Source organism: Lissotriton vulgaris, chromosome 5 (genome assembly GCF_964263255.1).
Source record: "Lissotriton vulgaris chromosome 5, aLisVul1.2, whole genome shotgun sequence".
Lineage (NCBI taxonomy): Eukaryota > Metazoa > Chordata > Amphibia > Caudata > Salamandridae > Lissotriton > Lissotriton vulgaris.
Window position 1 is genome coordinate 64,828,187 of NC_141693.1, and position 23,244 is coordinate 64,851,430.

Here is a 23,244-nt window from a genome sequence, read left to right on the forward strand (position 1 = left end):
CATGACATCACTGATGACATCTCAAATGACATCACTGATGACAACATCCTTGTGACAAAGTGGCAGACCTCCTATCAGCATAAAATAACCTTTGACACACACATTCAAAAATAGAAACTAACATTTTCTTAAAAAAGGAGAAACCAATACCAATTACAACAACTTATTAGGTAATTCCAACATCTACATACACATCCACTCATTCACGCATGCATGTACTTACTCATCATATGTACTCATACACCTATACATCCTGTTACACACTAATACTCATCCATATGGTTACTCACACACAAATTCACACATGCAAATCAAAAACCCATTTACTTGATTATACTGCTATATGCACACCACTACACATACTTCTACAGAAACTGAAACATATTTACTCTCTTAAACAATCAATTATAAAAACACATACTCACTGATCCAACCATACACACAATCATCCACCCATAGTCTTGCACACATGCTGTCTTCAAAATACATACAAATAGTGAGTCACTCATTCATGCATCTGTGCTCTAAGTAATATCCCCTACCGAACCATACAGACACTGATACTGCTACTCAAAAAAACAACTAATAACCCATATACACACTCATGTAGCTACTCACCAACCAATGCAGCCACTTATACACAAAGTGAGACACAGATACAGATATTTGAATATTTAAACATTACTCGCTAATATATGTACTCACTAAGATACATTTAATAAGTCAGTTAACCAATCAATTTTACACAAAAAAAACATCCATTTAGACATTTATTTACCCATTTATTCTTCCATCAACCTTTAGATATACATATATAAAAATATTTATTTTTCAGAAAGATACTCATTCACTGGATGATGTCATCAGTGATGTCATTTGAGATGTCATCAGTGAGGTCATGAGTGATGTCACTGACCATGTCATGAGTGATGTAATATGTGACGTCACCAGCAGTGCATCGTACGCGCAAGTTATAGTGAGTCCAACTAACTATAACGTGGGAATTTCAATGGTTTTATGAGAGTAAAATGTCCACCTAACTATAACTGGTGTGAAACCTATGGTTTTTTCAGTGAGTTTTGGGGATGCTCCGTGCCCCTGCGCCACCTGCCCTGTGAGGTTGAGGCTCTTTAACGGGGAAACTACGTTGGATGTTATTAACTAAAGAGCCAGACCCGCCCGCACCATGCCATAGGAAATGAAGGTATGATTAATTTCGACCGAATAAGAAAGGCATCTGCGTGACAAGGGAGTGAAAAGAAACCTGTTTCATTCACGAAGGACTGAATGACTAACATTGGTATTTAATTGAGTGCAACTGGTGGCAGCAAAAGTGAAAATATCGAAGCAGACTGATGCATGTAACCGCACTTTGTGAACTTTAAAAGAAGACTGCAATGTCCCCATAATACAAAGAGAAAGGGAAAACGAATTGCAAGTTTTAAATAGACCAAGTATGCGATATGGGTTACAGTGCATCTTGGGAATTGAAGTATTTGAAGACTACATTGGAGACCGGTAGTCCTCAAATAGGCAGGCGCAATCATGCAGGAAATGCCAAAATCCTGTGAAAGTTACCTGTGAACAAGGCTGCTGAGTCAGCTGAAACGCGTCAGGTTTAAGACTTTTTACAAAGAGACTTTCTACTTGCTGGCACTCTGCGTTGATGAGAAATAAACCAGTGCTTTTTCCGACAGTCCAGTGTGTGGTGCATTCCTTTCCAGAGTGTGGAGGAAACTACGTTGGATGTTTTGGGGATGCTCCGTGCCCCTGCGCCACCTGCCCTGTGAGGTTGAGGCTCTTTAACGGGGAAACTAAGTTGGATATATATATATATATATATATATATATATATATACACACATATACATATACATATATACATATATATATATATATATATATATATATATATATATATATCAGCAAACAGTAAGTTATTCAAACTCACCAACGACCACTCCAATCGCGCTGTAATTCAGATCTTTTTTAATGGAGACAGCATAGCATGACGCGTTTCGCCTATTCAAGGCTTAATCATATGCAAATTAACATATATATATATATATATATATATATATATATATATATATATATAAAATTAATTTCTATGCAAAATGAAACCCCTCATTATCTTCCTTTTCAAATTAAATGTATTTAGTGTTACCACTTTATTCCAGTCAAGATGACCAGGTGTGCCATACTTTTGTCACAAGTAAGACTGTTAGCGTCCTAGTTGTTATTTAGAACACTCTGGGACATTCTGTCATTGGGCTATAGTTGGGCTACATCTGGCTGATATTTGGGCTACATTTGGGCTCTTTTGTCTCTGGTGGCCATCTTGGGAGACTGCATATCAGAATTTTTTTTAATGAAATATAAGAGGATTTGAGAAGTCACTCAAAATGTGCCCTAATTTTTCTTTATTCAGCACTAATCATAATTTCTATGGCAAAATGAACCCCCTCATTTTGTTCCTTTGCAAATTAAATGTTTTAAGTGTTAACACTTTATTCCAATCAAGACGACTTCAGGTGTGCCATACTTTTGTCATAACTAAGACTGTTAGCGCTCTAGTTGTTCTTTAGAACACTCTGGGACATTCTGACATTGGGCTATAGTTGGGCTACATCTGGCTGATATTTGGGCTACATTTGGTTTTTTTTGTCTCCGGTGGCCATCTTTGGGCTACATTGGGCTACATTGGGCTACATTTGGGCTCTAACATATATATAGCCCAATGTAGCCCAATATATATTTTTTCAAAGTTAATTTTCGTATAAACCACTGGAGCACATATCTTGAGACATAGCAAAGGCACATCGGGCTACCAGTCCCTACAATTTTGCAAAGTTAGGTGGAAATCCATTCAGCCGTTCGGGCTAAAAGTGAGTTCGACCGCCCTATGGAAATTAACATGGAGAAAACACGTTTTGGGACCCCTGTAGGAAATGGGACCCCCGGCCGGCCAGGGCTTGCGCCACAGCCAGTCAGAGACCGCCACCCCTATGTAAAAACAACCCCCTGCTCACCCATCTAGGTAACGCGGCGCGAGCAGTCAGGCCTATCTCGGAGGACATGTGTGAAGCATTTGCGCATGCACCCACCAACAACAACGTCCCGGGCCACCCACAAAATGAACTCCACACCACATATATATATGCAAAGAATCTTTGTATTAGGAAGGACACATAGGAACATACACTTTACAATGTGCCAGGGGCACGGCAGGAGTTACAAGGGAAAAAGGGTACAGGGCAGGGCCAAGGGGCCCCTGCCGGGTGTAGACATATCAACTGGGAACTTCCTAGCACTAGCAGTAGAACCCACTCTGACCAGGAATCACATACATGGGACCTCGGGTATTCAGGGGAGAAGGGACAAGGTACATAACCCGACAGAGGCCCCCATCAGCAGGACAACACATGATAATTCTCCGCATCACATTGATATTGGTCAAGAGCATTCCCCAGGCCAGCTGGCCTTTCTGGGGCAAGGGCACCCCACAGTCTCGATGTCCAGGGCAGGCTGCTGGTAGCCTACACTCAACCTAAACGTGGCGGCTGCCCACGAAGTGCTGGGTAGCCGTGGATGATGGGGGCATCACGTAGGAGCCTCGCAGGCTCGAGAGGGCAAGGGACAATGGGGGAGCCCCTCGGGGCTCGGGTTACTGGGACCCGGGGTGGAGCCTCCCGGTCTCAGGAGGAAATGCGCCAAATGGGAGAGCTCCTCTGGGCTCGAGAAGCAAGGGGCCACGTGGGAGCCATCTCGGGGCTCTTAGAACAAAATAGTGGCCAAAGATGGAGCCTCTCGGGGCTCGGGACCAGATATGGGCAAGCGGGGTCCCCCTCGGGGGACCCGGCATCACTGGGGGCCCCACAGGCCCAAAAGCACATCAGACGGTCGTTGGAGGGGAGGGGCGGGCACCGACAATGTGCCCCGACGCCCCCTCCTCGTAGCTGCACTCACCGGGTCGGGTGGCGGCCGTTGGAGGGGAGCTCCTGCTCCATGGAACCCTCCAGGCGTGCGGGCGGCCTTTCCTTTTCTCCCCGGGCTCGCCTTCGCTCGGGGATCTCCCTCTCTCCTCGGGGGAAGCCTCGCTGCAGGACAGGCGGGGACGCCCTCAGGGCCGGGCCAATCCCTGCGCGGCCCCGCGATGACGTCCTGGGAGTCCCGGCGGCCAGGACCAATTAGCGGACAGCAGTGCTCTCTCCAGGGCCGCCAATGGTAGCGCGGCCCCGGGTAGGAAGGCGGGAGCAGCGCCTCCCTGGCTAACTCCAGGCTGCGGCGGTGATCACGGGGGAAGTGATGGGGGCCGGGCTCCCTCGATCATGTAGCGAGGGCGGGGGCAAGCGAGGTAGGCACTTGCTGGGGGCTCGGGCCCCCTCACACGAACGGCCAATTGCCGAGTGGCACCGGCTGGTGAAAGATAGCGCTCCCAGCGCTAGAAACCTCAATGAAGCGCCCCAAGGCGCTAGGCCAGCAGGAGAGCGCTCCCGAGCGCTAGGAGCATAGATGAAGCGCCCAAGGCGCTAGGACAGCAGGAAAGCGCTCCCAAGGGCTAGTGGCATAGAAAACAGAGTCCATAGGAAGTCCAGGAAGTCCGTAGTTCAGGAGCAGAGCAGGGCCCAGGGAGGCACGCCCTTCCCTGAGCCCAAGCAGCAGCACGACCCTAGCAGGGTCCCAAGCAGGAAGAAGAAGAGAGCGAGAAGAGGGCCCACCCTCCTTTTATACATGAGCTCCCTTTGTCTCCAAAGGGGCAGGCAGGGAGAGAACCAGCTAGAACTGGTTATAAGGAATTTCTTGTTACTGGCCAGGCTAGGGACACTGGACGCACCCCAGGGGGGTGGAGCCAGCCTGGTGGGGGAAGGCCCAGCCGGCTTCAGCCAATCATACGCCAGCACACCTACTGCACACACGCATCAAGGTCTAGAAGTGGCACTTCCCTTCTAGTCACACACATGCCGCATACATCATCTTGTAGCATTCAACCTCACGAGCGCACACATACCAAACTCGACCCAGCACGCCCCACGCATCAGGGACTACCAGAGCCACATACATTCCCCATGCATCCCTATGGGAGGCAGGTCTCCCTCACCACACACACACACTCAGAAGGGGAATCACCATTCCCAGGTCACATATAACAATCACCAAACTTCAGGGGTGGACCTGCCAGACGGGCCAAGTCCAACAACCCCCCTTTTATATCGGCCCCCGCTTGACGAATCCCCCCCACATTTTCAGGGAAGGAGCGGAGCAGGCCACCTACTTTGAGAAATTCGCGAAGATTCGTCCACCAGCGCCAAAGTTATTCCCAATAGAATGTTGCGTATTTCCTATGGAAAGTAGATCCTAACTATAACTTCCTACTGGCGACCGCCAGTAGGTAATATATATATATATATATACATATATATACACATACACACATATATATATATATATATATACATACACACATATATATATATATATATATATATATATATATATCAGACCATGCCCCTACCGTACACTCTGCCATTCAGAAGTTGCACAAGCTTGCATCTGACATCCACCAAGAGAATGGAACGTGGTCTCTCTCTGGATGGTTCTGGGGACTGTTTGCATTCTGGGGTTAGAAGGTCCTCATTTTCCTAGCTGTAGCTGCTGGTATAATTTTTACTTGTTGCCTCAGTATACATTGCCCCCCAACTTGCTGTGCTCATTGTGCAAAGGCCCTGACAACAAAAACAAAAGTCCAGGTACCTGACACTAAGACTACAGCTATGATAATGCAGGAAATACAAGATAGCATGTCAATAGATGAGGGCATTTTTGAATACAGACATCATATGTATTAGGTAGTAGTTGCTGGTCCCTTGTATTCTTTAGGGAGTTATTTCTATAGATAGGAACAAAATGTTAGCAACAAATGCTAAAAAGGAGGGCCTGTTGGATTGGAAAGTGTTTTTGCTGAATTATATATGCACTGTACAACTTAAGTTAGCATTTGCTGCACCATTTTGTATTTAGCCACCATGATCGAAACTAACTACTCTCTCACTCTGTCTGCCCCAACGAAAGTAGCTGCTAATGTGCCTTCAATACATGTATTTCTTCAAGGTTGAACTTTGCTGTGCAAATGAATAGAATAATATTTTGTGTTGCAGACCTTTCTGTCTAGATAGACCTGCTCCCACACTTAAAGCAGGCTGGGTAACCTTGACGCATTGATAGCATGTACCCGATCTCAGGACTGTAACTCATCTTTCTGTATCTCCTTTGTTCACCGGCTACCAACTGGAATTTTTGCAGTTGGGCCGGTTTTAGTAACTCTGAAGATGTACTTTAGATGTGGCTAGATTAGCAGAGGTCAGTCCCTCTGCAGCAATCCAAGGAGGCTGGTCAGACTGGACTCCGCTCGAGTGTATCTTCAATAAATATCTTTGGTTTGCATTCTCTATTGTCTGACTGACTCTTCATTTGTGTGGAAGGCTGAGAGGTGGTCGCGAGTGACCCAGGTGGCCTTAATCGGGTCACTTACTCAACCCTGAGCCTAATGAACGGGCACTCAGCTGTCAAGACTATCAGGGGGTATAGCGACAAGTGATGTAACAACCACTAAAGAATGAAGAGTGCACATTAGGAAAAACACTTCTCTAAAACTGTGGAAGGCTTTATCAGATATCATGAAATGTTTATGGAAATGACACCCATGTTAACTTTAGCACTATAGATGCCACTGTTGAACGCTTAAATATTGCGATCAGTGGCAGTGTCAGAGTGGTGATAAATGTGCACCACTGCTCAAGGGGCTTCCACGTTACAGGCCTACCCTTTCTTTCATCCGGAGGCAGGGTTAAGTGCACTAGTTATCCTGGGACATTCCAGCCAGCTGTGTCCAATCCCTGTAAGAGAACTTTAATAAAGGTATAAAATGTGACAGGTCAAACTATGGCCGATTAATGAGACTGTTGCAGGAAAACCTTCCAATGAGGACTGAGCAGAACAGAGAATGCCCAAGGTAATGACTTAAGCTAAGCTCTGCCCATGTAATTTCTAGAATTATAAATGCATATGTCCTGAAGAAGGGAATGTAAATGTTCTGAAACGTGTTAAGATTATAGGGTATTTGGTTTAAATGAACTATTTGCAGGTTAAAACTCATCTATACAATGTTGGAGCTTCCATGCTTGCTTTATTACTTGAATACACTCTGTTGGATGTTCTGTGGTTCGACGATGTATATACAATACAGTAGCATGGCTACATTGCTAAAACCTTGGTTTAGGAAGGGGCTTACCCCAGGCTTGCTCAGTCTGATGGATGCATAGATAACTCCAGCTCCATACATGCACACACCCACAGAGGTACACACTAATACAGATGCACATATTAATTTGCAGACTCACACACAAATCTTGCACAAGCTCACAGGTGAATGTCTTCAGTCTATGCATTCACAGACTTATAGAGACACACAAAGGTGTGAAGCCGAAACGCGTCCCGTTTGCTGATTTCATCCCCAATGTCCTGGTGCAATGACTCCGGTCAGTAGATTTATTTGGTGGGGACCATAACCCAGTCTGTATTATGGCACACCCTCCTCTGTGTGTCTTGAACTTTAAGAGGAAACAGAAAGGACTGGGCACAGACATATACAGAGACACAGCACTCACTGCAGCCACTCACCCTCATAGTTTTATATTGTTCCTCTTCCTTGACTTTAGACTCCAGAAAATATCCCTCCTCTTCCTTCAGAACACGCAGCCACTCTTGAAGTTTGACCTGTTGGGATTGGAGTGAAAGAAATAAGTGTAGATCTGTAGAGTGTGCAACCTTCGACACAGGCGACCATCTTGCTCTGATCGACACCATAAAAAACCCAATGGGATTTTGAGACGCTGTCTTGAAATGGTTCACATCCTACCTCACCATCTGGCACCAGTTTATCCAAATAGGTTCCACACGATCACATAAACTCTGTGTCTCCTGCAGAGTACCTCAGGGCTCCTTCCTTTCTCTCATCATCTTTAATCTCTACATAGGACCTCTCAGATCCATCCTTACAGACAGCAGCATCAAGATCCATCAATATGCAGATGATGCTCAACTGTACCTTAAATATCCTCACCCAATGACATCCTCATATCTGCCCTGATCACAGCCAGTCTTGGATGTCAACTAATGTATTAAAGTTAAACCCCACAAAGACTGAACTCTTCCTGTCTGCCACCAGCGCAGAACAGCCACAGACTTAAGCCTGGGTCTCCAACGTAAACCTATCGGTCTTTACCCCCACCCTCGACACAGACCTCTCATTCAAGCAACACACTGAATGAATGACAAAGAATGCCAAGAAAGCTTGATTTCAATGTCCTCTCTTGAAGAGGTTGTTTCTCCTGGAAGACGACTTCAGAACAAACGTACAAGACCTCTCCCTTGGGTGAAGGAACAAGGCCCTGGTCAACGGTCTCCCTAACACCACCCGAGCACCCCTGAAAGGCAGCATACATGAAGCGGCGCAGCTCATCAAGGGCTTGAAGAAATCATATCACCTGCACATTAAAGGACCCACACTGGCTCCCCCTTCCAGCCCAGGTCATATTCAAGATCATTTATTTGCATCCCTTATAAAGCACTCAACAACAAGACCCCAGCTCACCTGACAAACAAACTATACACGTTCAAGGAACACCATCTGACCCGGAGGGTGGATCTCATCAGACTCAAGACAAAACAAACATTTGCAATGCAATAGGTCTCGCATTTACACGAGTTTGAGCTATTGGCATTGTAAATGACAATCGGCCAGAATCATGAAGCTTAATTGCGCTCGCAAAGGTCCAGATTCTGAGAATCTGGCCCTTTGGGAGCGCAATTTTTGCATTTGGGATTCATCATCCCAAATGCAAAAATCGGTAATTGCGAATTCGCTAAATTGAGAGGAATTGCATTTAAGGAATCTCTATCTGAGATTCCTTAAATGCAATTCATTAACCATTTTGAAATTGCGAAATCGCAATTTCGGGCCGCTATTTACCGCGAGGTCAAACCTCGTGGTAAATAGCGAAAACTTAGAAAAATGCTTTTAAATGCATTTTTCTAAGTTGCATGTTGCACACACACATGTCCTTTGGACATGTGTGTGCGCAACACCTGTGCAAATTTGCATTTCAGGGGTGCTACAGGGTGTCCTTTGGACACCCCTGGCACCCTTGAAATCGCTATCTTATTTGCGATTAGCAAATTGCTAATCGCAAATAAGGAATACTCCCCATTCATTCCTATGGGCCTTTAGGCCCATAGGAATGAATGGGGAGTTATTCCTTATTTGCGATTAGCAATTTGCTAATTGCAAATAAGGAAGATGTAGGAATCGCAATATTTTTTGCGATTCCTACATGATTCCCGTTTTGCAAGTCCTTAATAGCGATTCCTTATGAATCGCTATTAAAGACTCGCAAAACGGGTCTTTGATGAATCTGCCTGAATGTCTTTTATTTATGTTTCGGTTTTTAAAACAAAGAAAAGGCATTGTCATTTGCAATGCTAATTGCTTAAACTCTCGCATATGTGAGACCTATCGCATTGCAAATGCTTGTTATTCATGTGTCCTTCAAGAATACTGCTGTTTAGGTTAATGTTACCTATACAAAACTGGCTCAGCTTCAAAGACTATCTGACTCCTTGTCTAGTGCGTTCATAGAAGGAAAAAATCATTTAAACAAACAATCCTTTCGTGGTGTCCCGACATGAAACAGCAGGGAAGGGAATGTGAACTCAAAAAGAGGTCATTTAAACTCGAAATCAAATAGCCCGCCTCTTTCTATATGGAATTAAATAAGCGGGTACGGTTTTGTGACGTGGCGAAGAGTGTAAGGTCCTTCCACAACACCATCTTCTAATGTGCATTCCGGTCAGAATGATGCAATCACCTTGTCAAAAGGGATGCTGTCGTGGGAACAGTTCTGGCCTACACCTCTTTGCCAACCCAACTAGGTTTCTATGGTCTGTTCACACTTTATTCGCCCTCAGTTTTCAGCCCCGTTAAACCTATTCTTCACTCGCAGGCATCACTTCCTCCCAGTCCTATGCAGTTTTATTATCAAAGAACTCTTACTGTATCATTACAGACTTCTAAATCTATTAGAGAAAACTCGGATATGGGCGGGTCCTTTACTGACTGTGAAGCAAGCACCATTTAAATAACTTCCCTCTTTGCAGCTACTTGTGAGACAACACTTCTCCTGGCTAAATGTCGCATATATTTTATTTAACGTGCAAGAAGGTAATACAACGAGAGGTGGGGGTGGTAAAGAAGGCACAGACAACGAGAGGAGGGGGGGGGGGTGAAGAAGGCACAGACAACGGGAGGAGGGGGGTAAAGAAGGCACAGACAACGAGAGGAGGGGGGGTGAAGAAGGCACAGACAACGAGAGGAGGGGGGTGAAGAAGGCACAGACAACGAGAGGAGGGGGGGTGAAGAAGGCACAGACAACGGGAGGAGGGGGTAAAGAAGGCACAGACAACGAGAGGAGGGGGGGTGAAGAAGGCACAGACAACGAGAGGAGGGTGGTAAAGAAGGCACAGACAACGGGAGGAGGGGGGTAAAGAAGGCACAGACAACGAAAGGAGGGGGGTAAAGAAGGCACAGACAACGGGAGGAGGGGGGTAAAGAAGGCACAGACAACGAAAGGAGGGGGGTGAAGAAGGCACAGACAACGAGAGGAGGGGGGTAAAGAAGGCACAGACAACGGGAGGAGGGGGGTAAAGAAGGCACGGGCAACGGGAGGAGGGGGTAAAGAAGGCATGGACAACGGGAGGAGGGGGTAAAGAAGGCACGGACAACGAGAGGAGGGGGTAAAGAAGGCACAGACAACGGGAAGAGGGGGTAAAGAAGGCGCGGACAACGAGAGGAGGGGGGTAAAGAAGGCACAGACAACGGGAGGAGGGGTAAAGAAGGCACGGAACACGGGAGGGGGGGATGAAGGCACGGACAACGAGAGGAGGGGGGTAAAGAAGGCACAGACAACGGGAAGAGGGTGTAAAGAAGGCACGGACAACGAGAGGAGGGGGGTAAAGAAGGCACAGACAACGGGAGGAGGGGTAAAGAAGGCACGGACAACGGGAGGAGGGGGTAAAGAAGGCACGGACAACGGGAGGAAAGGGGGTGAAGAAGGCACGACAACGAGAGGAGGGGGATAAAGAAGGCACAGACAACAGGAGGAGGGGGGTAAAGAAGGAACCTAATCTGATTCTTCAAGTAATGGTCTGTTTTAATATGTTGAAAAATAGGTGACTTATCTTGATTCTGTATTGATCTGACATGTTCCTGTATTCTCAATTTTAGTTTTCTTTTGGTACTCCCAATGTATACTTTATTACGTTCGCATAGAATAGCGTATATAACACCCTCACTATTGCAGTTAATAAATTCCTTGATTAAGTGCACTTGCTCAGTATTAAAACTGAATCTCTTAGTCTTATTCATGCCTAATCCACATATGTTACACGAGCCGCAAGTGTAAAAACCTGCAGGAGTCTGAGATAGCCAATCCGCTTGCCTTTTCTTTATGGGCTCTAAATAGTTATTAGTGATCATTTGTTTCACCGTCTCGTTTGATCTTAATCTTCTTCTTTTCCTTAATTTGTATTTGATATTTGCTGATAACATCTTTCAGAATTACATAGAAACTGTAGCAAGGACAGTGTTGGACAGGCCACATGAAGGGCTCACTCCCTCCCCGCATGACAGAGCCAGGGCACCGGCTCTCCAGGTGCTACCCACAGAAGCAACCCACACTCCGTCCCCTACGGGACTCCTACCCCCGGACATCTCTGTATCACGGGCCCGGGCCACCGTCAGCACCATTGCCCAGCCCGGCCGCCATCTTGGACACTGCACCACGAGGCCGCATGGCCTCAGCTCGACCCCAACCCAGGCCCCGACATCCCAGCACCACCATCCACCCAGGAGGTGAACGGACCACTTGGCAGGTCAATGGGAGAAAGAAGTGTCGATGGCTCTCCCCCGCCAGGTGCCGATCGCCCCCAGCCTCCCCGGGCGCTGGCTCCACCCCCCTGCTGGGTGTCTGGATTCCCTCATCCCGGACCTCCCGACCTCCAAGTGCGAGGGTCCGGACATCAAAGGCCGCCAGACCTATAACTGGGGCAGCTCCAGAGCAGGAAGGCAGTTGTATCCTGGAGTCGAGAGACACCGAGAAGAACTCATCCTTGACGGACTGCTGGCGCTGCCGCAGCCCTGCCTTGTGAACTGTCGTCTTGTCCGCTGGCGCTGCCGCGGCCTTCTGCAACATTCATCCTCGCCGGGACCTGCTGGCGCTGCCGCGGCCCGTTGTAACCACCATGTTCGTCGGGACCTGCTGGCGCTGCCGCGGACCGTTGCCACCTTCGATCTTCCCCGGACATGCTGGCGCTGCCGCGGCCCGCCCTTCTAGAACGCCGAGCTCGAGGATTGTGAGCTACCCATCATCTCATCGCAACTACCATATTGGTAATAAGACTGTCCCGCTACCCCCTTTCCCATCCAAGAGACTAGAATCGAGGGGACCCCTGAGTCCAGACCTCCTTGTACCATTCTACCGTACCTCAAGATTGCTTATAAAGAACGTTAAATCTTATCTTTGTGTGGTATCCATCTGTGGGGGGGAAGTTACTTGTCTGTACGATCACTGGAGACGGCTCTCCCCGGAGACCTCTCCCCTTGTCCTCGGCTGACCCTTCAGGTCCCGTCTAACATTGGTGGCCAGCGGCGCGATCCGAACCAACGCGTAATCGTACAGAAAGCAACTCACCCCACGACTAAACCACAATGTCGACCCAAGAGAGCGGGTCTACGGAGAAATTCCAAATGGAAAAACTGGAGGAGTACAACCATCGAGAATTAAAACACTTTTGTATGGAACTGGGCATTCCTACCACCGGTCTGAGCACAAAAGATGACTTTAAACACGCCCTAGAATCGTGGGCAGAAGCAAATACCGCCGGTTCCCGGGACCAACGCATCGAAGCACCAGAGACTAGCACCGCTCCTTCCGAAGAAAGGAGAACGGGTCTCTCCCGGGAAGAGATCCAAGAGCGAGAAAAAAGCAGACTGCACGAATTAGAGTTGGCACGGCTCAAAATGGATGGAGAACTAAAACTAGCGGAACAAAAATTGAACCTAGAACACTTACGGCTCCGAGAAGAGCAGGAAGAAACGCAAAGACAAAGAGAGCTCGAAGAAAAAAGGCTGGCATACGAACACGAGCGCAAACTAGCAGAGATAGAACTACGAAAGCAAAACAAAGACCTGAGGATGCCCGAGCCACCGCTCACCCCAGGAGCTACAGAACCAAAGGTCCACATTCCCAAAGATGTCGTCCGAGAGTATTACCGAAACAACGACATACAGCAGTGGTTCAAGGCCTACGAGATCGCCATGACCTCACACCGGATCGATCGAAGTGACTGGGGAGCCGTTCTATGGGGGAGGTTCGTCAATGAAGGCCGTGATGCCCTGTTACAGCTCCCGGACCATCAAATGACGTCCTATGATCACATGAAGGCAGCCCTCCTCACTCGATATGGGCTGACACCCGAAATGTACCGCCAGAGGTTCCGCGACTGCACCCGAATTCAGGGTACAACTTGGGTGGAATATGTAAACTATTTCAGCCGAGCCCTTGAGGGATGGATCAAGGGGAGCCACGTAACGACCTACGAGCAGCTTTTTAACCTCGTCGTATGGGAGCACCTCTCCAACAACTGCTTCGTCGAGCTCAGGCAGCACCTCCTCGACAGTAAATTGACTGATCCACGGCAGCTCGCCGCCGAGGCTGACCGATGGGAAAGCACCCGAGTGGGCCGGGGTGGCCCGAACTAGCAGAACAGGAACAACCAAGGCCATCACCGTCCCCGAGGAGGAGGAGGAGGCCAGGGCCGAGGGAAAGACGCCGTCACTACCAGCTAAGCATGAGCGGAAAATCCGTTTCGCTCGCGGATTTTGCGGATTTTCGGTAAATTCGCAATCCGCGAGATTTGCGAATCTCCCGCAAAATCCGCAAATCCGCGAGCAGCGGATTTTGCTCGCACTGTTCGCACTGTTCGCGTGAGTTCGCGCCCCGCGAATAAGTGCAAAATTGCAGAAATACGATCTTAGCAAAACTGAAACTACTTACCAGGTTCAAAAGTTCAGGCTCATCATTAGTAGCCATTTCCTGTAGTGCTTCCTGAGGGGCCCCTCCAGAGTTCAGTTGCCAGTTGAAACTATTATGTGACCCTGCTCTGAACCTCAGAATAGTTACACATATGCCACAAAGGTCCTGAATTACAGCTAAGGGAGACAAGCAGGAGCCAGGCTGGAAGTTCAAATCCATTAATCAGCCCCTAATTCATTATTGTCAGTTGGGGCAGGGCAGGTGTTGTAACTAATTTTGCAACAATGAAAGCACTTAGCAAGTGCAAAAGATCACTAATCAGGAAGCCCTAAGGAAGCAGGTGCCAGCTAAAAAAATATTCTGTGACACATTAATCAGCCCCAAATTAATTCAGGTCACTTGAGGCAGGGAAGGTGTGCTTGCGTTGCCACAATAATGTACACTGACTGGACAACCAGAGGGTGCTGTGATGAAACAGAGGGTGGCATGGGTGGGCCAGAGGGTGGCATGAGTAGTCAGAGAGTGGCAGTGGTGACAGAGAGTGGCAGTGATGAAGAAGAGTCTCCCAAACAGGCTGGACACATAGAAACAACAAGTTCGCGAAACTTGCGACCCGACAGGTAAGTTCGCAATTTGCGACATTGTACAAAACCCTCGCGAACTGGCAGAAACCCGCGCAAACACAAAAAAAAAAAATCCGCAAATTCGCGAGAATTCGCGGATTGCGAGTTCGCAAATCCGCAAAATTCGCGAACGCGAGATTCGCAAAATTCGCCCATGCTTACTACCAGCACCCCGCCCCCGGCCGGCCAGGGCAACCCCCCGATGCGCCCGGGATTCAGAGCCAATGTCACTTGTCATCGGTGCCAGCGAGTCGGTCACTACGCCAATGACCCGAACTGCCCACAGAACCAGACTCCGAGGCCCCGCCAGGTAGCTGCCGCCGCCCTAGGAGAAGAGCAAGTCTCCGAAGAGCATGAAGAATACGAACAAGAGCAACAAGAGTGGGAACCGGCCGCCATGGTCCTGGCGTGCCTAGGGGGAAGAGACATGATCGCGCGGGCTCCCCTACCCGCCAACACCAGAAAATACATCAGTGGGTGAACATAAATGGGCGCAAGGCTGAAGCCCTACGTGACACGGGGGCCAGTGTGACGGCCGTCCGCTGTCACCTGGTGACCCCAGAACAAATCCTACCGAACGTTCTCTGCCCCGTCCGTTCAGCCGACAATTCGGAGAGCCTGTGTCGGAAGGCCTGCGTCCCCTTCGAGTGGGGAGGAGTATCCGGCATGCTGAAGGTGACGGTCCGCGATGATGCCCCCGTGGACTGTCTCCTGGGGAACAATCTCGAGAGTTCCCCGTGGGCCGCCGTGGAAAGAAGAGAGCACCTGGGGATGTTGGGCCTCCCGGACTGGGCGTGCGTAACCACCCGGTCCATGGCGGCCCGCGCCATCCCCCGACCCGAAGAACCCGAATGGCCAGCACCTCCTCCCCCGATCGCTCCAGTGGGGGACGCTGACCCCGCCGACCCCCCAGAACAAACCCAAGAAGAACTCGCTCAGCCCCAGGACCTCCCAGACCTGGCTCAGTGGCGTCAAGAAGGGGGACCCACCCAGGAACAATTCCGTCAAGAGCAAAAGACATGTCCCTCCCTCGAGGGACTATGACAGCAAGCACTCGCCCAGAGCGCGGGACATACCGCCGGGGCACACTGGATCTATTGGGACAATGATCTATTGTACAGCGAACAAAGAATCACCGAGTTGGGGGCCATTCAAGTGTTGTTGGTGCCCCTCCGTTTTAGAGACTTCCTGTTGAACTTGGCCCACGACGTCCCCCTGGCCGGACACTTGGGTCAGGACAAAACCTACAACCGCCTGGTGACCCACTTTTACTGGCCCAAAATGAGAAATGACGTACTCAACCACTGCCGGTCCTGTCCCACTTGTCAAGCCAGCGGGAAGAGCGGCCGCAAACTCAAGGCACCCCTGCAACCCTTCCCGGTGGTTACCACCCCGTTCGAAAAGGTGGGAATAGACATTGTGGGGTCCCTGGACCCCCGAACAGCACAAGGGCATCGATTCATCCTGGTACTGGTGGACCACGCCACCCGCTATCCCGAGGCCATCCCCCTTCGAACTGTAACAGCACCGGTGGTCGGCCGAGCCTTAATGGGGATCTTCTCCCGGGTGGGCTTCCCCCGGGAAGTCGTCAGCGACAGAGGCACGAACTTTATTTCAAAATACATGAAATCCCTCTGGCAGCAGTGCGGGGTCACCTACCGATTCACAACCCCCTATCACCCGCAAGGAAACGGACTGGTTGAGCGGTTCAACCGCACACTCAAGGGAATGATTATGGGGTTGGAAGAGCCCCTCCGCCGCCAGTGGGATGTGCTACTCCCGTGCCTCCTCTTCGCCTACCGAGAAGTCCCTCAGAAGTCCCTCGGCTTCAGCCCCTTCGAACTCTTGTACGGACACCCTGTTCGAGGGCCCCTCAGCCTAGTCAAGGAAGGTTGGGAGATGGCCCCCCTGAAAGCCCCTCCAGACGTCTACAAGTACCTCCTGACCCTCCGCAATCAGACCAGGCGATTCCGTGAGATCGCCAAAGCCAATCTTGAAGCCAGTCAGGAGGACATGAAGAAATGGTACGATCAGAACGCCTCCTCCATAGAGTTCGTACCTGGCCAGCAAGTATGGGTGATGTCCCCCACCGAACCTTGTGCCTTGCAGGATAAGTGGACGGGGCCCTTCAAGGTGATCGAGCGCAAGAGCCCCGTCACCTATCTCATCGACATGGAATCTCCCCGGAACCCCCTCCGGGTCCTCCACGCCAACAGACTCAAACCCCACTTTGTGCGCTCGGAGCTCAGCCTACTGATGACTACAGACAGTGGAGCGGAAGAAGACTCCGAGCCCCTCCCTGACCTACTGAGGACCCGTGAGAAAGATGGTTCAGTAGACGGGGTCCGACTCTCCGATGCCCTAACCTCGGAGCAGCGCCAAGACTGTCGGGCTCTCCTGCTGCAATTCGCAGCCCTATTTTCCCTCACCCCAGGGGTCACCCCCTGGTGCTTGCACGACGTGGACACTGGGGACAGTCCCCCCATCTGACATCGGGCATACCGCGTGCCAGATCGGGTACGTGCCTGCATCCAAGAAGAAGTGTCGAAAATGCTCACACTCGGAGTCATCGAACCCTCGGACAGCCCCTGGGCCAGCCCAGTCGTGCTGGTCCCCAAAGCTGCTGCCCCCGGCACCACCCCTGAGCTCCGATTCTGCGTTGACTATCGGGGTCTGAACGCTGTCACCCGGACCGACGCTCACCCCATTCCCTGAGCCGATGAACTGATCGACCGCATGGGGGCTGCCCGCTACCTCAGCATCTTCGACCTGACAGCGGGCTACTGGCAGATCGGCCTCACCCCCAGGGCGCAAGAACGGTCCGCTTTCTCCACCCCGGATGGTCACTACCATTTCAAAGTGATGCCATTCGGCATGAAAAATGCTCCAGCAACCTTTCAACGCCTGGTGAACCAGGTATTGGCGGGCCTCGAATAGTTCAGCGCCGCCTACCTGGACGATATCGCGGTTTACAGCCGCCACTGGTCAGACCACCTCCGCCACCTCCGAGAGGTCCTGCAGGCCCTCCAACAGGCCGGCCTCACAATCAAGGCCAGCAAATGCCAGATTGGCCAGGGGTCCGTGACCTACCTCGGACACCAAGTGGGGAGCGGTCTGGTGGCCCCCCCTCCAACTCAAGATCGCTGCCATCCAGTCCTGGCAGCCACCCGTAACGCAAATCGAGGTCCGGGCCTTCTTGGGGCTCACCGGATACTACCGGCGGTTTGTGAAGGACTATGGCAGCATTGTGGGGCCCCTCACGGCACTTACATCCAAGAACCAGCCAAAAAGAGTCGACTGGACTCCCGACTGTCAAGCGGCCTTCAAGAAGTTGAAGGTCGCTATGTGCACCGCCCCGGTACTCCAGGCTCCCGACTACAGCCGGGAGTTCATCGTCCAGACTGATGCCTCCGACCATGGCATTGAGGCCGTCCTCTCCCAACTGAACCCCGAGGGAGTCGACCAACCAGTGGCCTTCATCAGCAGACGTCTGTTGGCCCGAGAACAGCGCTGGAGCACCATCGAGAGGGAGGCCTTCGCAGTAGTATGGGCCCTCAAGAAGCTCCGGCCCTACCTCTTCGGTACCCACTTTCGGGTGCAAACAGATCATCGCCCCCTGCAATGGCTAATGCAGATGCGGGGGGAAAATCCCAAGCTCTTGCGATGGTCCATCTCCCTGCAGGGGATGGACTTCACTGTGGAGCACCGCCCTGGCCAGGATCACGCCAACGCGGATGGCCTGTCACGCTTTTTCCGCCTCGACGAGGAGAGTCCCCAAGAGGATGGGTGACTCTCCCCGCCTTCAGCTGGGGGGGGACGCATGTTGGACAGGCCACATGAAGGGCTCGCTCCCTCCCCGCATGACAGAGCCAGGGCACCGGCTCTCCAGGTGCTACCCACAGAAGCAACCCACACTCCGTCCCCTACGGGACTCCTACCCCCGGACATCTCTGTATCATGGGCCCGGGCCACCGTCAGCACCATTGCCCAGCCCGGCCGCCATCTTGGACACTGCACCACGAGGCCGCATGGCCTCAGCTCGACCCCAACCCTGGGCCTGGCCAGGCCCCGACATCCCGGCACCACCATCCACCCAGGAGGTGAACGGACCACTTGGCAGGTCAATGGGAGAAAGAAGTGTCGATGGCTCTCCCCCGCCAGGTGCCGATCGCCCCCAGCCTCCCCGGGCGCTGGCTCCACCCCCCTGCTGGGTGTCTGGACTCCCTCATCCCGGACCTCCCGACCTCCAAGTGCGAGGCTCTGGACATCAAAGACCGCCAGACCTATAACTGGGGCAGCTCCAGAGCAGGAAGGCAGTTGCATCCTGGAGTCGAGAGACACCGAGAAGAACTCATCCTTGACGGACTGCTGGCGCTGCCGCAGCCCTGCCTTGTGAACTGTCGTCTTGTCCGCTGGCGCTGCCGCGGCCTTCTGCAACCTTCATCCTCGCCGGGACCTGCTGGCGCTGCCGCGGCCCGTTGTAACCACCATCTTCGTCGGGACCTGCTGGCGCTGCCGCAGACCGTTGCCACCTTCGATCTTCCCGGGACCTGCTGGCGCTGCCGCGGCCCGCCCTTCTAGAACGCCGAGCTCGAGGATTGTGAGCTACCCATCATCTCATCGCAACTACCATATTGGTAATAAGACTGTCCCGCTACCCCCTTTCCCATCCAAGAGACTAGAATCGAGGGGACCCCTGAGTCCAGACCTCCTTGTACCATTCTACCGTACCTCAAGATTGCTTATAAAGAACGTTAAATCTTATCTTTGTGTGGTGTCCATCTGTGGGGGGGAAGCTACTTGTCTGTACGATCGCTGGAGACGGCTCTCCCCGGAGACCTCTCCCCTTGTCCTCGGCCGACCCTTCTGGTCCCGTCTAACAGACAGTGATTTTTTATCAGAACTGGATGCCTTACAAAATAGGTTAACTCAGAGAGGTTATAACAAGCAAGATGTAAGTAGAGCAAGAAATAGAATATTGGGGGTAAATAGGAAATTGACGTTGACTAAGAAAACGAGGAATAAAGTATCTATGGGTAGAGTAGCCTTTGTTACCAAGTATTGTTAGAACAGAGTAGATATACTCAAGGCACAAAAAAAAAATTGGAATCTTCTCAAGAGTATCCCACAATTAGGATCATCGTTGGGGGAGCGACCTTCAGTAATTTACAGGAGAAGCCCCACAGTGAAACAAATGATCACCAGTAACTATTTAGAGCCCATTAAGAAAATACGGATTGGGGAGCACAAGAGCAACATCAAGAACAAAAAGAACACAACCAAACTTAGCTCACATTTTATTGAACTTCAGCACCAACCCGAAGACTTGAGGTGGACAGTGATTGAGATGCTAGAAAATAAAACTCATAGCTCAGAAAAAAACTTATTCGAAAAAGAACAAAGATGGGTTGACCGTCTTGGTACGAATATTGATGGTCTGAATGATGATGTACCCTGACATCACTTTTCCAAATAGGTATATATTATATCTACACTGAAATAGAGGTAGGTCACATCGTTTCTTTCCATCATGGTAACCTCCCTCGCAGCTAAGAGAACCATACACCTATTTGAATACAATGAATTGAGTTGAAGTGCGAGTGGAGCTTCGAACCTGTGGTCCATCTAGACCTAACTGGGCTCACTGAAATTCCCTTTTCAGCAATGTAATTTCTCTCTCAGCAATACATTTGTATGCACCCATTGGATATAACAGATGATAAAACTGTAACTGATCTTCCAACATGTTACCTACCAATCAATCTGGCTCTCGATAACCTCCAGAAAATATATATGTCTATGCTTATAAATTTCCAATATCACATTGTGTAATACTAACACACTGCTGATCCCCTGGCACAAACCCTCCTATGTCTCTGGGCAGAACACCTTCTGTATAGAGGTTCTCTACTTATGTTGCAAAAAACGTTATTGTTCCCTGGAGTTAACAATTACATAAATGCTTAACGTGAATATCTACGCTTTAATTCACAATCTTTATATTACATTTTCCACTTTATCTCCTGCTTGATGATGGAGTATTTTGAGTTAATGATTATTGTTTATTAACTCCTCTTGGTATAACGATCGCAAACCGGCTTTCCCCTTGTCGCACAGTCCTATTTCTCCTTCTACACGTTGCGAGATAGAAAACAGACCGCCCGATCTGGTCTCACTGTTTCCGGGAGCAGAGCCAGCACAATCGGAGCAATCCTCCCAAACGCGGGTGAGTGAATTCCTAACCCTTTCATCGGTAAATCGTAACGCTAACTAAGACCCGTTATAATGGATTTTCCTCAACTGCAGCCTGCCATCCCGAGGACGCTAAAAACGCTCCAAAAATAAGGTAATGACTCCGGATTTTCTTCAGTCACCCTTCAATATTCGAGTGATAGACTACAACACGGAATTTAAGGGGAGATGAGCAACATACCACAATGAACCTACGAGACTTATTCCTTTATGAATTATAGTCACAAATATCGTGCGAATTACGCTCTATGTAAGGCAATATACAGTGATCGAGTAGTTCTTTCCAAAATAGTCACCATTTTAGTATAACTTCCATTAAGCTACACAGACAGTACAAACGCTGTACCTGGATCAATTGTAACCCAGGCTATATTTACAAAATATGATGCATCTGCATTGTTGATAATTATTAATATATATGCCATTATATGCCGTGCTTGACCCATCAACATTAATTTGTGTTCAAATCATTCTCGCACCTGTGCTTCAATAACTGTTAACGAATATGCAATCACTCGCAATTGTATTTGTGTTTGTTCTTGTTTTTCTACGATTTAGGTACAAGACACCTTGATACATAAACCAAGTAGCGCAAAAAGACTACTCCCAATACTACACAAATAGTGTAAGTATTAATTTACATTTTAATTGTCCTGATGAATGCCCCACAGACCCGGCTGGGCGAAGATGGGCAGAAACATGTCGACGAATTATAAGTGGTATAATAAGATCTAGTTACACGATCTTCAAGTATATCCAACTCTTGTTTTATTAACAGACCAGTTCCCAATCATATTAAAGTTCCTATAGAGAACTAATCTGTTTTTTATTTTATTTTTATTTTTGTTTCTTTGGGCGAGTCACTATCTCTGGACACTACCATGTGGAACCGGAGTTCACCTCAGGCTTGAGGTTGGCATATGACTATTTAAGAAACCCAATGACTGTGCCATAACGCGAGTAGAGAGCGGAGAAAAAGATACACCGCTACACACGACTCTGATACCGCGTTTATGAGGGTTTTTTAATTAACCAGTTGTCACGGTTACAAGTGGCCATTCTATTTTTGATTTTGAAATACTGATATGGGGAACTGAATGGACGCATTTCCTATTCCTCCTCCCTACCTTTTGATTATTAATAGTGTTAAGCAGCGCGCAGCTGCGGGAGCAATTGGGTCTTTCACTCTAACTGAAGTGTAAACCCAGTGAATATTTTCATTGGATTTTTGGAAGTTAGAACCATGGAGGATAATTGCGGATTGAGCTACTCTGAGACGGACATTAATGAAATTTTAATGGCACAACCATTAATACAAAATACAGACCTGACCCAAGCACTTGCCCAAACTGACAACTGGGAGACACTATCTGAAAAAAAGCGGGAACAAATAAGAACAGCAATACATGGTATAATAATGACTGAGTACCTCAGAGCAAAATCAGCCCCAAGGGGACTGCGGGTGAATAATGCGCCACGTATTTTTCTACATGACTTGGCTTTCCGGAGGGATTGGTCCTCCATATCATGGAAGTGTACTTTAGACTACCTTGTCTTAATAGTAAAAACCGCCAAGAGATTATCAGATGAACTGCTAACCCAAATAGCGATTTGTGAAAATGATCTAAAGAAATCCATCCATATTTCGGTCTTCAAAAAGAAACTGGAGGTGGTCAATAAAGAGATTAATGAGACACAGGATTACATTATGCAGAATAAACTGCAAAAACTGGGAAAAGACCTAAAGCGTTTTAGTCAAGAGAAAATGCATCCATATACAAAAGAAGACTTCAAAGCCTCAGATACTAATACAGACAATGAGTCTGAAGGATGGAACTCCTCAAACAATTTGGATGTTAGTCTAGATGAACAACCAACCAAGAGAGGCAGCTTCATCTATGGATACCGACGCTCTAGAAGAAATAACAGGTGGCCAAGACAAAACTTTGAGGGTTACCCAGGACAGCAAGTACCTTTCTACCAACCGATGATGCAACAATTCCCTGGCTGGATGAACCATTTTAACCCAGGAATGCCACCAATGTCCCATATGATGAGTCCACTCATGACAAGTATGGAAAACCAACAACAGCAGCCTTTTTTAGCCAGGGGCCAAAACCAACGGAGAGGACGCAGAAGACGAAATCTGACCTGGGAAGACCAAAGAAATATGACGACCAGAAGCATGGCATCAGAACAACCAGGGACAAGCAAGGTGA

The 23,244-nt window shown here is 49.1% G+C and overlaps 1 protein-coding gene across 1 annotated transcript in view; it reads right to left on the reverse strand.

The window, feature by feature from the left end:
• LOC147710180 (E3 ubiquitin-protein ligase TRIM39-like) overlaps window positions 1-23,244 on the reverse strand; it is a 164,295-nt gene that overhangs the window by 94,822 nt on the left and 46,229 nt on the right. Inside the window, exon 2 of the mRNA XM_086919325.1 lies at window positions 7,681-7,776. Coding sequence (XP_086775451.1) covers window positions 7,681-7,776 — 96 coding nt within the window. The remainder of the gene's footprint in view (window positions 1-7,680; window positions 7,777-23,244) is intronic.